This window comes from Achroia grisella, unplaced genomic scaffold (genome assembly GCF_030625045.1).
Source record: "Achroia grisella isolate CSIRO2021 unplaced genomic scaffold, CSIRO_AGI_Agris_v1 utg1080, whole genome shotgun sequence".
Classification (NCBI taxonomy): Eukaryota; Metazoa; Arthropoda; class Insecta; order Lepidoptera; family Pyralidae; genus Achroia; species Achroia grisella.
The window spans coordinates 1375312-1390437 of NW_026712570.1; the positions used below are offsets into that span (position 1 = coordinate 1375312).

Genomic DNA, 15126 nt, shown 5'->3' on the forward strand with positions numbered 1-15126 from the left:
AAATATTTTTATTCCAGGTAACTCGAGTCAACTCGAGTTACCTGAATTTCAACTCGAGTCATGTTTATTACGAGGTAGCACATCTCTAATTGAGCGCTCTGCACGGCTCTTATCTTGAATCGCGGCTTCAAATCCCTTTATGGAGTAATAAGGGTCAAAAATGAGTTCATGTGCATTCTATTTTTAGTATTGTATAACAAATTAATTTTTTTTATTAACAAACTAAATCTACCTATTGTCCTATTTTTTTATGCAAACATACTTCGATACCTATAAATATATATTTTTTATTTCAAAAATGGAATAGTGCACACGTCTGTGCGGGACGAGTAGCCCAAACCTTTCAATAATAAAAAAAAATCAGAATAGACCAGTCTCTAATAAAAACTACGTACGATTGTTAGGAGCCGGAGTCTTGTTAGTACTTGCATTCTATTTTTAGTATTGTATAACAGATTAAATGTATTTTTAGTTTTTTTTATTCAAACACTTCGATATCTATAAATATACATATATTTTTTATTGATAAAAATGGAATAGTGCACACGTCTGTGCGGACGGGTAGCCCAAATAGATATAGAAATAATCTTTATTCAAATAAACTTAATATAAGCACTTTTAAATAGTCCAGTTTTTTTATTCTACCGGTCATTCGGAATGCAGACTCATCACAAGAAGAATGAGCAAGAAACTTGTGTGTTGCTCTCCACACATCTCAATAATAAAAAAAACAAATCAGAGCAGACCAGTCCCTAATAAAAACTACGTATGATTGTTAGGAGCCAGAGGGAAGGGACGTGTTAGTAATGTGGACTAATAACCACATTGCTATCAATGTACCATGTCAGATTGACCTCCACGTGGTTTCTGGGTACCATCGTGATAAATTCATGGTGAATTTACCACGATGGGCTAACTGACCTGACCTCATGCTCATCTTATCATCCTCCACTGGTGCCCTCAAGCGTAAACCGTTAGCGCAGGCGAGTACACCATTCTATAATCTATATCATTCATAAGACTGTTAGGAGTTGAATAAAAAGAAAAAGACTGAATAAACGTTCAGCTACAAAGAAACAGGAGCACGGGCGGGTTTTTTTTATGGATGATAATGAAATGGTTCACCCGCCTGCACTAACGGTTTACGCTGACGGGACACCAGTGGAGGATGATAAGATGAACATGAGTTCAGGCCAGTTAGCCCACCGTGGCAATTTCACCAGAAATTTAACACTGGTTTTCAGGGGGAATCACGTGGAGGTCAACCTGACATGGTACATTGCTAACAATGGGGTTAGCAACCCACATTACTCACAATCCCCTCCCCCCCTCGCACGGGCGGGTTTGGCAATGCAATTCGGTGGGTCGAGTCGAGGGGATGTGACCGCCATTTCATCTAAATGAAATGGCAGGTGAAACCGCGTGGTATGGCTAGGCTGTTTGTTATTCAAACGACTGAATTATATTTGAAGTTTGGGCTCTATCACATTGATGATTGATGTCACTTTTGTTTAATTTTAAAATTGCCGCCCAGCGGTCAGACAGGGCTACTCTGTACCAATAATTCAAATGATAAGCTCTATAGTGAGGAAAAATTATCATTACATAGTATAAAACAAAGTCGCTGTCGCTGTCTGTCCGTATGTATGCTTAAATCTTTAAAACTACGCAACGCATTTTGAAGCGGTTTTTTTTTTAATAAATAGAGAATTCAATTCACAATATTTTGCTAATAGAATGATTCAAGAGGAAGGTTATATATATGTATGTATAATAGATGTACACCCGTGCAAAGCTGGGGGAGTAGCTAGTTATTTTATAAATTATAAATTAAAATATCTTTATTCATGTAGGTCTATTACAGACTTATATATGTCAAATCTACCGTCAGTTTGGAGTGCGTTCAAGCTAAGACCAATTGACAAGAAACTCAGCTCTTATTCTTTTTAAATGAGTTTGTATATGTTTAAAAAATACAGATTGATTTTTAAATTCAAATCAGAGAGAATAGTGACTACCAGAATATGCTATTTCAATATTATCGTAAAATATTGACATCTCCCTTTCTCCTATTGGAATGGACGAGAAAACCACATAGTTTCAGTTTACTGTTTCCTCCTACAATGGTCTGATTGTTCAAGAGATTTCCAATTTGCGACGTGCTAGCAAGTGTAAAGACAAACATACTCCAACCGGTGGCATTGGGTGCGACCCACATCCGCGGCCTAGACATACAGCGTCAGAAATAACTAGGCAGTGACACTCCCGCGCATCTAGCTCATCTGTACGCATAGATAATGTATAATAGAAATCGTATGCGTCCTTTGCCTCAGGCTAATATTAAAAAAAAAGTAGATTAAAAACAAAGAACATCCTCTGTTCTCTTATAAAAAAGAATAAATTATTTTTTTTAAGTTTATTCTAAATACGAGTAGGTATTTGAAAATAGAACAATTGATATAAGAATGTAGCTCATCTACACATTTGAATATATTAATCAGAACTCGTCGGTGTCCTATGCTTTATGGTATTAAAAAAATAATAAAGTCGATTATTAAAAACACAGAACATCCCCTGTCCTCTGATAAAAAATAATAAATTCTTTTTTTGAAGTTTATTCGAAATATGAGTAGGTATTTGAAAATAGAACAATTTATATACGATCAATTGATATACGAATGCAGCTCATTTTTACGTTTGAATATATTAATCAGAACTCGTCGTTGTCCTATGCTTTATACTGGTATTAAAAAATAAAAAAGTCGATTATTAAAAACAGAACATTCTCTGTTCACTGATAAAAAAAAAACTTTTTTTGAAGTTCATTCGAATGATGAGTAGGTATTTGAAAATAGAACAAGCTCACTTGAAAAGAATAAGTGCTGAGTTTCGTGTCAGTACTTCAAAATCTAACGTCATTCTATCTACTCCCACGGCAAGCAGAGCTTGTGTTATGGGTACTAGACAACTGATATAAATAGTCATACTCATAAATATAAATGTTAGTACTGTGCAAGGAATCGAATCCGCGACCATCAGAATTTAAGCGGTATGCTAAACCGACCACCAAAGTCGTCAAATAACAAATAACAACATGACAGAAATAAATAAATGTAATAGCTACTTGATTAACTATAGTTATCAGAACAGACCAGTCCCTACAAGCAAACTAGTTTCTACCCAGCAATAGTTTGACGGCCTCAGTGGTCTAGCGGTTTAACACACCGCTTTACTTCCGACGGTCGCGGGTTCGATTCCTGACACGTTACAAAAATTTGTTCTTATGAGTATGATTGTTTGTATCAGTCTGGCTGTTTTCTGTATATATTATGTATGTATTTACAAAAAATATCTAAGTATTCATCAGTTGTCTAGTATCCATAACACAAGCTCTGCTTACCGTGGGACTAAATGGCGATGTTTGTACCTTGCAAGGAATCGAACCAGCGACCGTCGGAATTAAAGCGGTGTTAAACCGCTAGACCACCGAGGTCGTCAAATAGCAAGAATGACTGAAGTAAATACATAAATATAATAGTTACTTGAGTAACCATATTTATCAGAGCAGGCCAGTTCCTACAAGCAAACTAGTTTCTACCCAGCATATTTTTTTCTTATGAATGATAATGGTGGTGCTCCAGCCTGCGCTAACGGTTTACGCACGCGGGGCACCAGTGGAGGATGATAGGATGAACACGAAGTCAGGTCAGTTAGCCCATAGTGGTAAATTCACCAGGAATTTACCACCGCGGAGAGAACCTTATGAAGGTCAACCTGATTTGGTACATTGCTAGCAATGGGCTTATTAGACCACAGACAGCTTTCCGAATAAGCGGTAGATTAAAAAAAATGTTGACTATTCAAAAGTGCTTAAATTAAGTTTATTTGAATAAATGATTTTCTATTCTATTCTATTCTATTCTATTTACATTACTAACAAAATATTTCCCCCACCCAGCATATAGACTGGCCGTTACTAGTTTATACTGAAAAATGTTTGTCTAAACAGCACATCACGTAGAATCAATTTGCATTTTTCTTCACATATAAAGCGAGTACGTACCTGCGTCTCAGTTATGTAAATTACCAGATATTTTGTGACGGTCAACAGTTGTACGAGTTAACTGCACCTTGTATTATCACCAATTCACTTAGAAATGCTCTGAATAAAGAAAGGAAACCATTATTAACACACATACATACATGTATGACATGAAATGTATTTATTTGCATGAAATGTGATATAAATATTAAAAGAATGTCAGTATTAATAAAATTGTCCACATATTTCGCTATTGTTTTGGTAATATACAAATTATAAAATAGAATTATTAAATTTACATTTAATAATTATATTATATGTCAAATATAGGTAGATACGTAACATTTATTTTCGTTAGGTGACACCTAAAGATCAATATTATTCAAATATATCAAATAATACTATTAATTTTATTATCTAATAATTCTAAATAAATATAACTATATATATATATATATATATATATATATATGCACAGCTATCCTCAACGAGTTATATAAGATTTTGTTCTACAAAAGACACACCATCATTCATTCATAATTTAAGAGCCACGCTCTTGTCGGTGGAGCTCTTGCCACTTTCCGCGATCTTCCATCATGCTCTTTAATTCTTGATACTACACGACTCCCATTTTGTCCTCAATTCGTTTGACGTAGCTATTCCTTGGTCTTCCCCTCCCCATCTTTTTCTTCTATTTTCTCCTCAATAATAATTTTCATGAAATCATCGTGCCGTATCAAGTGTCCTAACATTTTTCCTCGTAAGACACACCGACGAACAATAATAAAAAAAAATTATTCATGTAGGTCTATTACAGAATCTTATGATATAAAATCAACAGCAGTTCAGGGTGCTTTAGACTTGTGCGATGAGTCGAAAGAAGTGAGATAATATAACTCACGCAAATAGACACGTATTATATACTTGTATTATGTATATTGGAAATCAGTCACCTTCATGATTCTAATTGGTGTTTAGAAGTTTCCAGGGCCGTCAAAATACTTAATAAAAAAAAAAGGTATTTAGATAAAAAACGAGGCCGAAAATTTATACAAAGAAGTATTTGAAAATGGAACTGATTTAAAATAAGCTATACGTATGCATAATTGAGAAAACTTTTTCATTCTCTCGGGTGACAACAGTTTCGCCAAGCTCCGTATATTAAAAATCTTTGATGGCCTGTCCTTTAGACTGGTATTAATAAATAAAAGATGATTGAAAGATTTATAAAAAGAACACTGTTTTGCATCTTATTCGAATTAGGAGTATTTGAAAATAGTAAAACTGAAACACGAACAAATGGTGTTCATGTAAATCATCTATACGTATATATAGTATACTTATATTAGAAATCTTATACGTTCTAGTGTTTAGACCAGAGGTTCCCAAACTTTTTTATGTCGTAGACCCCTTGCAGTTTGTCCCCCAGGGGTCTATATAGACCACTTTGGGATTCACTGGTTTAGACTGTTTGATCACTTTAATTTTAATAACACTTCTTCCAAATAGAAGTATTTGAAAATAGAAAACATTTGAAACACAAATTAATTACTTATTTTTCTTATGAATCTGTAAAATAAATGATTTTAGTGTTTGTTCGTACAATTAGAATACAGTAATTAACACTACGTTTTATCTATGTAACAACCTGTAATGCATCCAAAAAAATTTTGTATAATTGATGCAACCCTACAAAAATGCCGAAAATTGTTACACAGATTCGTACAAAAAATATTCTGTTCTATAGTCTATGGTCCACAGAGGTCATTCGTAGCTGCGTTTGTTTTTCTGTCGCCAATCATATTTGTATACTAACAATGCAAAAATAGTTTATCGCATCCGATTCAAAGCGTCATAAAAATACCATCATATTTTGATAAACGTCAAGTTTTGGCGAATTACGCAGTTCTGTATGAAAACAGCACTGGACGCAATGAAGGTTACCTAACGAGACCGATACGATGTAGACTCGCTTCTAAATTGTAGATACAAGAAATGAAATAAATTTATTTGCAGAAAACAGTTAGATAATGCTAAATTATCCAGGTACTAATATTATGGGTAACTGTTTAATTGCCACAATTTATGGGCATACAAATTTTAAATATGTTACAATTTTAAAGTAATTTTAATTAAGATTGTAGAAAATTTCTGAATTTCCGCTAATAATATTCAGTTCTATGGCAAATTTATTAATTTCTACCATTGGCCCTAATAACAATTTAGGGCAAATTTCTTAACTTCTGTCAAAAGTCCTTATATTCAATTATATGGAACATTTCTTAATTTCTATCATAAGTCCTAAAATTCGACTTTCTGGCAAATGTCTTAATTTCTCTCGAAACGCCATAATATTAAATTTTATAGCAAATTTCTTTATTGCAACCAAAAGGCCCCAATACTAATTTTAATGATGAATTTCTTTATTTCTGCCAAGAGCCCTAATATTAAATTTTTGGACAATAAAACTTAATTTCGGCCAAGAGTACGGCTCTATATTCAATTTTTGGACAAATTTCTTAAATTCTGCAAAAAGGCCCTAATATTCAATTTGAAACCTTTGTCTGATCGATTAGTCGTAAGTCGCAGTCGTCAGTTTGTCTGCAACGCACATCGCACACACAGGAAACCATCAAGCGCGATGTCGTAAATGGTGCGGACAGTATTTATAAACTCAATCAATCCAGTCTATCCGTCGGCGTTGTGTCGATCGATCGTCTCATTAACTATACTATTGTTTAATTAAAATTCATTCAAAACGAGCTTAGTTTTGTGATTTCTTGTAGATGCTTTTGTAACCATATTTATATGAACTTAGTGAATGGCATTTTTTACTTAAGTGTGTAAAGTCTTTACCAGAGGCTAAAGAGTGTTCATCAGAGTTAGACTGTAAGACGTCTGCGTCCCCAGTCTCACCTATTTCAGCTGCCAAGCAGCTTGCTTTGTAAGATATATTATATTTGGATTGTAGGGTGCAGAATAGGCAGTGAAATTACAGGATAAGAAGCACGACATCCTCGTCTTTTGAACTGAGAACGCATGAGTGGTATCGCGGGTGGCACACGATAACATAGTGTCCGTAGTGTTACCACGTACTATAATAGTGCGAAAGAGAGATTATCTATAAATCAAAATATTTGTCATCTAGCATTTAAGATAGACATTGCAATTTTTGTCCGAATCAGTCATGGTGACGTGGACGAAGAAATAGACCGAACTACCGAGCTAGTAATATATTAAACTACAAATAAAGGTGCACATGATGGACCTGATATTTTCCCCCAGTTAATCATTAGGATTGCGGAAGTTGTTTTAATACTACAACGTTGGCAAACAAGCATATGATCTGATGGTAAACGGTTACCGTAGCCTATGAAACATTAGGGCTGTCACGTGCGAGTTGCCGCATTTTCGTAACTCTTGCAAAAGGTCAAGAAAAGGAACGCTTTAGAGTTTTTAGCTGGTAAGAGACCGACAGTACCCGTCTACCTTTAAGGGGTCGGATCGGTCGGTCGGATCTCCATGAGGATTTTTGCCAAATTACAAAAAAATGGCCAAAAATATTTATGATAACTAGCTTATCCGCTTAACTAGGAGGATATTCTCCAATTTTTTTAAATGCCGAGATTTATGATAACTTCTAGCTTACGCAACTTTGTCTGCATCACACTTATCATTACTTGACATTTAGCATTGTATTTCGTCCAATTTACATACTATGTTTCTAAAATGTAGTCTATGTGTTATTCTGATGTATAAGCTATATTATTGTAAAGTTTCATCAAAATCCGTTCTGTAGTTTTTGCCTGAAAGAGTAACAATCATCCCATCCATCCATCCATACATACTCTAGAACTTTAGCGTTTATAATATTAGTAAGATGTACTGTTTCTATGCAGCCTCCTCCGATACCTGGTATGCGCCCGCCGTTGGGCTCCCCTGGAGGACCCGTGCCAGCACCCAAGTCTTCGATGGGCTTCGTGATGCCGATCTATACCATTTGCATCATCGTCTTCTTCGTCTATACACTTAGCAAGGTAAGTTGCTTTTTGCAAGAACCTTCTTTTATTGGGGGTTTTTGCAATTGTCAGGTGGTTAGACCTATAGCACTGCGTCCTACATAGATGTATTGTGCTCGCATTTTATCAAAGTTCGCTACACTATATGAACTGAAGAATCCTTCAAGGATATTCTTAGGAGTGATGGTTTTTATCTCCTAAGAGAATAGAGTATAAGAATCTTAGTTTATACCTTTAATGGGCGTTGATAATACCAGAGGTAGACTGTACAAAGTGGTCTGCGTAGTGTTTAGCAGACTGCTTTACTTCCAATGGTCTTGGGTTGGATTCTCAACCGTCAAATATTTGTATTCTTGAGTATGATTGTTTGTATCTGTCTGAGTATTTTCTATGTATTTACAAAAAAAAGTATTTGTATCAATTGAGTACCCATAACACAATCTCTGCTTACCTTGGGACTAGCTAGCGCTATGTTTTAATTGCCCAGGGTTATTATTGTTTAATGTGCTTTAACAAAATCTATCCCAAGGGATAAATATAGAAATAATATAATTTCTATTCTATTCTGTACTTTCAGATACTGTTCAAGCGTACAGCGACCGTGCCATATGAATCAGTGTCACCGGACCCCCAGTTCCGGCGGCGGGTGTTCCGAGACGACTCCAGGACCACGCCTGATAAACTAGGTACCGGTTCCACGTACATATACGTTCTATGCAGACGTCGGATTTGCGTATTGATTTTCGCCCTTAACGTGAATGTCGTAAAGTCCAATTTTCTTCCACAAAATTTTTCAAATATTGTGTAGAGATATGTGGCATAAGAATATGCCATGAATTAGTTCCGGTTTCGAGTGTTCCGAGAGGACTCCAGGACAAGTGCATTAAGACCACAGAAAAAGATTCTCTGCATATGTCGGCTCTGCAAATTGATTTTCGACTTTAATCTAAACATTGTAAGGTCCTATTTTCCGTCATGAAATTTCCAATCAGGATAATTTTACGAATTTTTGTAGAGATTTTATGAATATGCCATGAATCCGTTCCGGCGACGAGTGAACCGAGACGACTCCAGGACCTCGCCTGATAAACTAGGTACTGGTTCCACGCACTCATATGTTCGCTTCAGACGTCGGATTTGCGAATTGATTTTCGACCTTAATGTAGACGTCGTAAAGTCCAAATTTCTTTCACGAAATTTTTAATCAGCTTTATGAATTTCGTATAGTTAGATATAGGATATACGTATATTCCTTCCATCTGTTGCCTTCGACTTCGTATCCTATATATTACAAACTTTTATCCGTATTATTTTTATGAATTGGCTAGTTACAGACGCATTTTTATATCTCTGAACGACAAATGTCTTTGCGTTCAGATTTTGTTTCAAATACTCGAAACGAAGTTGGCAATACTGCACAGACAGTTATCATATGTCGAGTCACATACAAAAAATTGTTAACGGTAAATAATATTAATAATTTTAATTAGTTACCTTTAGTACTCATTACTTAATTCTATGATATAGCAAAACTTGCGGCCTAAATCTACCGCTAGCAGCTTGCTTTGCAGGCATCCATAGGCCGTATCTTATGGACGCCTGAAACGCCAGGCCACCATTCTGCCCATCTGATGATAAACGGTTACGTTACAATTTTTTTAAAGTAGTACCGTTTACCATTAAAATGTCCGAATGTCCATAAAAGTATATCATGTTTTTGTTTATTCTTGCATGCAGGCCCTAAAGAACGGGACACAAGTAAGTATATTTTATGATTTGATTATAAAAACAGGAAAACAATCTACTAGTAATAACGTTATCAAAACCGTATGATATTATTTCTGTGCCCGTTCCGCGTGCGATAAAAAAGTTTGTAATAATAAAAAAAGTATTGATAAAGTTGTCGCGATTTCAAAATTGGAACTGTACAATAGAAATGGACGCGGTTTGTATTGAATCCGCCTCGAATGACTGAATGAAATTTCTGATGCTCGTAGTGGATAATAATTTTAGAAAATCTATATAAATAAAAATGAATCGCTAAAAGTGTTGCTAACCACAAAATTTAAGACGCCAGATCGATTTAGATTTTGTTATATTTTGAAATTTGATGAAGATTCTGTTATATTAATATAAAAATTGTTAGGACAAACATAAACTCTATTTTTCTTTTTCACATACAAATAGTTAATTTAAATATGTATATACATTTCATAGTACGAATCTAGTAAAAGGAGGTTGCTGAGGTATGAGGTAGAATGGGGTTGATAAATCATTTCTATTAATAAGTATCTGTGGTTTATATAAATATGCACTCATTTCAAAATAACGTAATACGTAACAATTTACACTAAAAATAAAAACACTTTGTTATCTATGGAACCACGTGCAGTATTATAATATTATTCTAAAATATATATTATTCAAAATATTTCATATTTCTGAGAAAATTGTGCTAATCTAAGTAACTAAACCTTCAATATTTATCTATATAAAGAATACCAAATACGAAATTAAAAAAACGCAGTTGCAAACTGCTAAGTGAATATCCATGCAATAAAAGAGTAACTACACAGAGTGTAAACAATAACCTTGTATAGGGGACATCGAGTTGGAAGTGTTGAGAGCGCGCTTGGCGGAGACAGAGCAAGCGATGCAAAGGATCGTCGGTCAACTGGCGCAGCGTGACGCGGTACTGCCTCCCGGGGCTCGATCCACTCGCATTCTATCTCTCACTCACTCTTTACATAAAAAAAAACTACACAGCTACAAATTTATCTGGCCCGGTAGCTGAAACTGCAATTAATGAAAACTGGATTTCCATTTAATGGCAACACTAAATTTAGCAACAGCGACGCTGTCAAAGGCTTAGATGTGTTTGAGGAGCTGTGGATGGTTAATCGGAAGGGTATACCAACCGGAAACAATATAATATTATGCTATATACTTAATAGAAACCGCAGTCACGTGATCGTTTCGAGTTAATTTAAATTTCTTCTATTGATTATGTTCTTTAGGAAAATTGTCCAGTTTAATTATAGAATTTCAGGTTGGTACCTACAACATTTCCAACTCATCTTATTGTATTTGATATCATGTAAACTTGTATAACAGTCTTTAAGACAAATTATACATTTGCTTTAAAATTAAAGCAAATGTATAATAGATTATACATTTGAACTGAAATGTGCTAAGTGAACACACGTTTTCCTGAGGATATAGAAGAGTGAGTGAGGGATATATTGTGAATAGTATTGATTCCGTCTTAAATGCCAGTTCGAGACAACTTCAAATAAATTTGAGGTGTGATGTTTAGTGTAGCAGCTTGCGGCATGGTGTCGGTTACGTCTTTTTACGTTGATACATTTAATTTGCACGCACGAACAAAGTTATAGCATCCGGATGAGTGGGTTGTTAGACATTTAGTTATATGTTAGCGCAATGGAACTGTACGAGAAATGTGATTTTGTTTTAGAGAAAGTGTATTTTAATTTATACTAATTTAATTAAATTTAAACATAAGAACAGTATGCCCGTTTCTAACAATCTATATTGTAATAAAATATCATCGTGATCGAGGTAGAGTTTGTACAAAGTGATCTGCGTTGGTATCATTATCTCATTTATATAATTTTCACTGGCATAACCCTACCAGGTATTCCAGGGGACTTACAGGGGACAGATGCTGACCTTAGCCATCTGGAACGGCAACGCATGAGTGGTAACTCGCCACACAATGTTATGATGTTGTTCACCTATATGCAAGGCGACGGTTACCACTTACCATTTGGTGGGCCGTCAGATTATTTACCATTCCAGTTATCAACCTACAACCGTAACACATCCCAAAATAAGCTACTTGGTGGCTGACATAAAAAAATATTTCAGGACAAATCATACAGCGCCATCTAGTCCCAAGCTACGCAGTGCTTCTATTATGGGTACTGAACAAGTCATATAAATACATTTTAATACATATGAAAACACTCAGACAATACAAACTATTATACTCATAAATACAATTGTTTGTACCGTGCGAGGAATCGAACCCGGAAATGACTTTGTACAAGGTCTATTTCTATCATAATGATATATTGAATTTTTTTATTAATTTACTTTTTTTTTTATAAATGAAATTATTTTCTAAACAGTATCCTGGTTTGTGCTATCTATATTCTGTTTGCCACCCCCTAATGGGTTTTTTAACGGCCCCAATAATATTTGAATATGTTTGTTTAATATATTCGTTTAATTAATAGCAAATGTCTGGTAGAGAATGCCATCAGGCATTAAGTCACGTATACAATTTTGTGTGTAAAAGAATAAATCAACCAGATGATGATTTCTGTCGTGTGGATTTACCTTAACAACGTTTGGACCAAATTACAAAATGCATTAACTAAGATAGATTGTTTTTGGAAACTCGACTTTAAAGATAAATCTTTAAAATCGGTTTTGAAATATTTATTCATTTAGTTACACTAATTAAGCTCTTGTTAAGTCCGCCACATATACAATTTTGTGTGCAAAAGAATAAATCAACCAGATGATGATTTCTGTCGTGTGGATTTACCTTAACAACGTTTGGACCAAATTACAAAATGCATTAACTAAGATAGATTGTTTTTGGAAACTCGACTTTAAAGATAAAACTTTAAAGTGGATTTTGAAATATTTATTTATTTAGTTACTAATTAAGCTTTAGTTATGGGAATAAACTCTCCGGTAGAACGTTAACGGGTCATCACTACATAGTATAAAACAATGCTATGTATGCTTAATTCTTTAAAACTACGCAACGGATTTTGAAGCGGTTTTTTTAATAGATAGAGTGATTCAAGAGGAAGATTTATATATATAATACATGCATAATATTGTATAGAAACACTGATAAATTTAGATAGGAGAGCGATGTTGGAAATAAACATTTTTTTTTGTGCTTACATTGCAAACGTTGGCTGAACCCCACGAGATAAATCAAAATAATGTAGTACAGTATTGTACATCTTAAAAAGGTCAACAAAAAAGTCCACGATGGTATATGTCTATCTCTTAAGGATAACCCACAATAACCATTTGTTATCCTTTACATTTTACGGGAAAAAATGGCTTATTTACGAAGTGATTTTCAGTAATACAGCATTAATTTTTATACAATTAAGTACGTTAACATTGTCCATTTAATATAGATCAATATGGCCATTTACAGCATGTAATTTAAATGAATATTTCCGAAGATATTACAGCCAATTAAGTACGTTAACTTTGTCCATTTAATATATATCAAAATGGCCCTTTACAGCATGTAATTTAAATGAATATTTCCGAAGATATTACAGCCAATTAAGTACGTTAACATTATCCATTTAATATAGATCAAAATGGCCCTTTACAGCATGTAATTTAAATGAATATTTCCGAAGATATTACAGCCAATTAAGTACGTTAACATTGTCCATTTAATGTATATCAAAATGGCCCTTTACAGCATGTAATTTAAATGAATATTTCCGAAGATATTACAGCCAATTAAGTACGTTAACATTGTCTATTTAATATATATCAAAATGGCCCTTTACAGCATGTAATTTAAATGAATATTTCCGAAGATATTACAGATTTAAAATGCAGGGACATAACGGTGCGGCGGTACTGGCCCGGCCGGCGGCGCTAAACAAAACATGTTTGTACTGTCTAATGACAAAAAAGCTCTAAACGTTGTTTATAAGGACTGTAGTAGGTAGGTATATTTAGTATCAGCATAGCACCTGTGCGAAGTCGGGGCGGGTCGCTAGTATGTTATAAATGAAAAGACAAATATTCAGTGTGGAACAAAGTTCCACATATTTAGTTTCAGTTCATATCTAGTTGTGTAAGCTATACTTTTTTTTACACACACTTAGGTGGCAAACAAGCATACGGTCCATCTGATGGTAAACGGTTACCGTAGCCTATGGACGTCTGAAACACCAGGGGTGTCACATACGCGTTACCGACCCTTAAGAAACCTTAATATACCCTTCTTGAAAAACCCCATGCTGTAGTCTCTCGAGAAAACCTCGGCAGGTAGTTCATTCCACAATCTAAGTGTACGCGGGAGGTAGCTCCTCTGAAACCGCACTGTCCGAGACCACTTAGGTTGTTATACATATACGTTATACATTTCATCTCATAATTTTTACACTGCACTGAATAAAATATTTTTCTGTCTTTCTTCTTTCTTTCTAATTACATAAAAAAAACCATTGTCTACGGAACTCGTAGTTAAATTGGCTGAGGTCCAGTATACGCACGTGCGTTACATGAAATAAACTGATGCTACGGTCTATTTTGATGCGTCCTTCGTGTTGTGTTGATGACTATTTTTGTTTACTTTTTTTTTAAGAGCTTTGGGTATCTGTAATTGAAAGTTTTTTTTTGTAACCTTTTGCAGTGTCGTCTTTTAAGGTTGTTGAGAAATGTAACGTTTTTTGATTATCTTTATCACTGTAAGAAATAAAGTTCTGGGTTAGTTGCTATAGTTTTTCAAAACGGCTTTACTGTTTTAATGATATTTTATATGTACGTTCGGTAGATTTGAGAATGGGTTGTAATCTATTCTTTATACCCCAAAATAAGGCTACTGTAATGGATCGGTGGACTGTATAGGTGTCTAAATTATGAAAACACGTAGTTTATATAATAACTAGCTTTTGCCTGCGGCTTCGCTCGCGTTAATAAGTATTATTATTAGGTATAGTTTTTGCGGCTTTACAGTACTTTCATACAAATTTTCATCGTCTATTTTATCCCCTTAGGGGTGGAGTTTATCAAAATCCTTTCTTAGGGGATGCCTACGTCATAGTAGCTTTATGAATGCAAAGTCTCAGCCCGATGGGTTTATAATTGACAAAGTTTCATACAAACTTTTATCCCCTTGGGGGTAGAATTGATCAAAATCCTTTCTTAGCGGATGCCTACGTCATAACATGTACCTGCATGCCAAATTTCAGCCCGATCCGTCCAGTGGTTTGGGCTGTGCGTTGATAGATCACTATGTCAGTCACCTTTGAGTTATATATATTT

General features: G+C 34.7%; 1 protein-coding gene across 7 annotated transcripts in view; it reads left to right on the plus strand.

Annotated features, from left to right (window-relative positions):
• The window catches only part of LOC131842198 (resistance to inhibitors of cholinesterase protein 3), a 54078-nt gene that overhangs the window by 21294 nt on the left and 17658 nt on the right, over positions 1-15126 (plus strand). For 4 of the 7 annotated variants that reach the window (XM_059190733.1, XM_059190767.1, XM_059190761.1 and 1 more), the window contains 4 exons: positions 7942-8079; positions 8639-8747; positions 9799-9819; positions 10662-10753. In XM_059190733.1, coding sequence (XP_059046716.1) covers positions 7942-8079; positions 8639-8747; positions 9799-9819; positions 10662-10753 — 360 coding nt within the window. The remainder of the gene's footprint in view (positions 1-7941; positions 8080-8638; positions 8748-9798; positions 9820-10661; positions 10754-15126) is intronic. The other 3 variants (XM_059190745.1, XM_059190739.1, XM_059190753.1) reach the window with 3 other exon arrangements.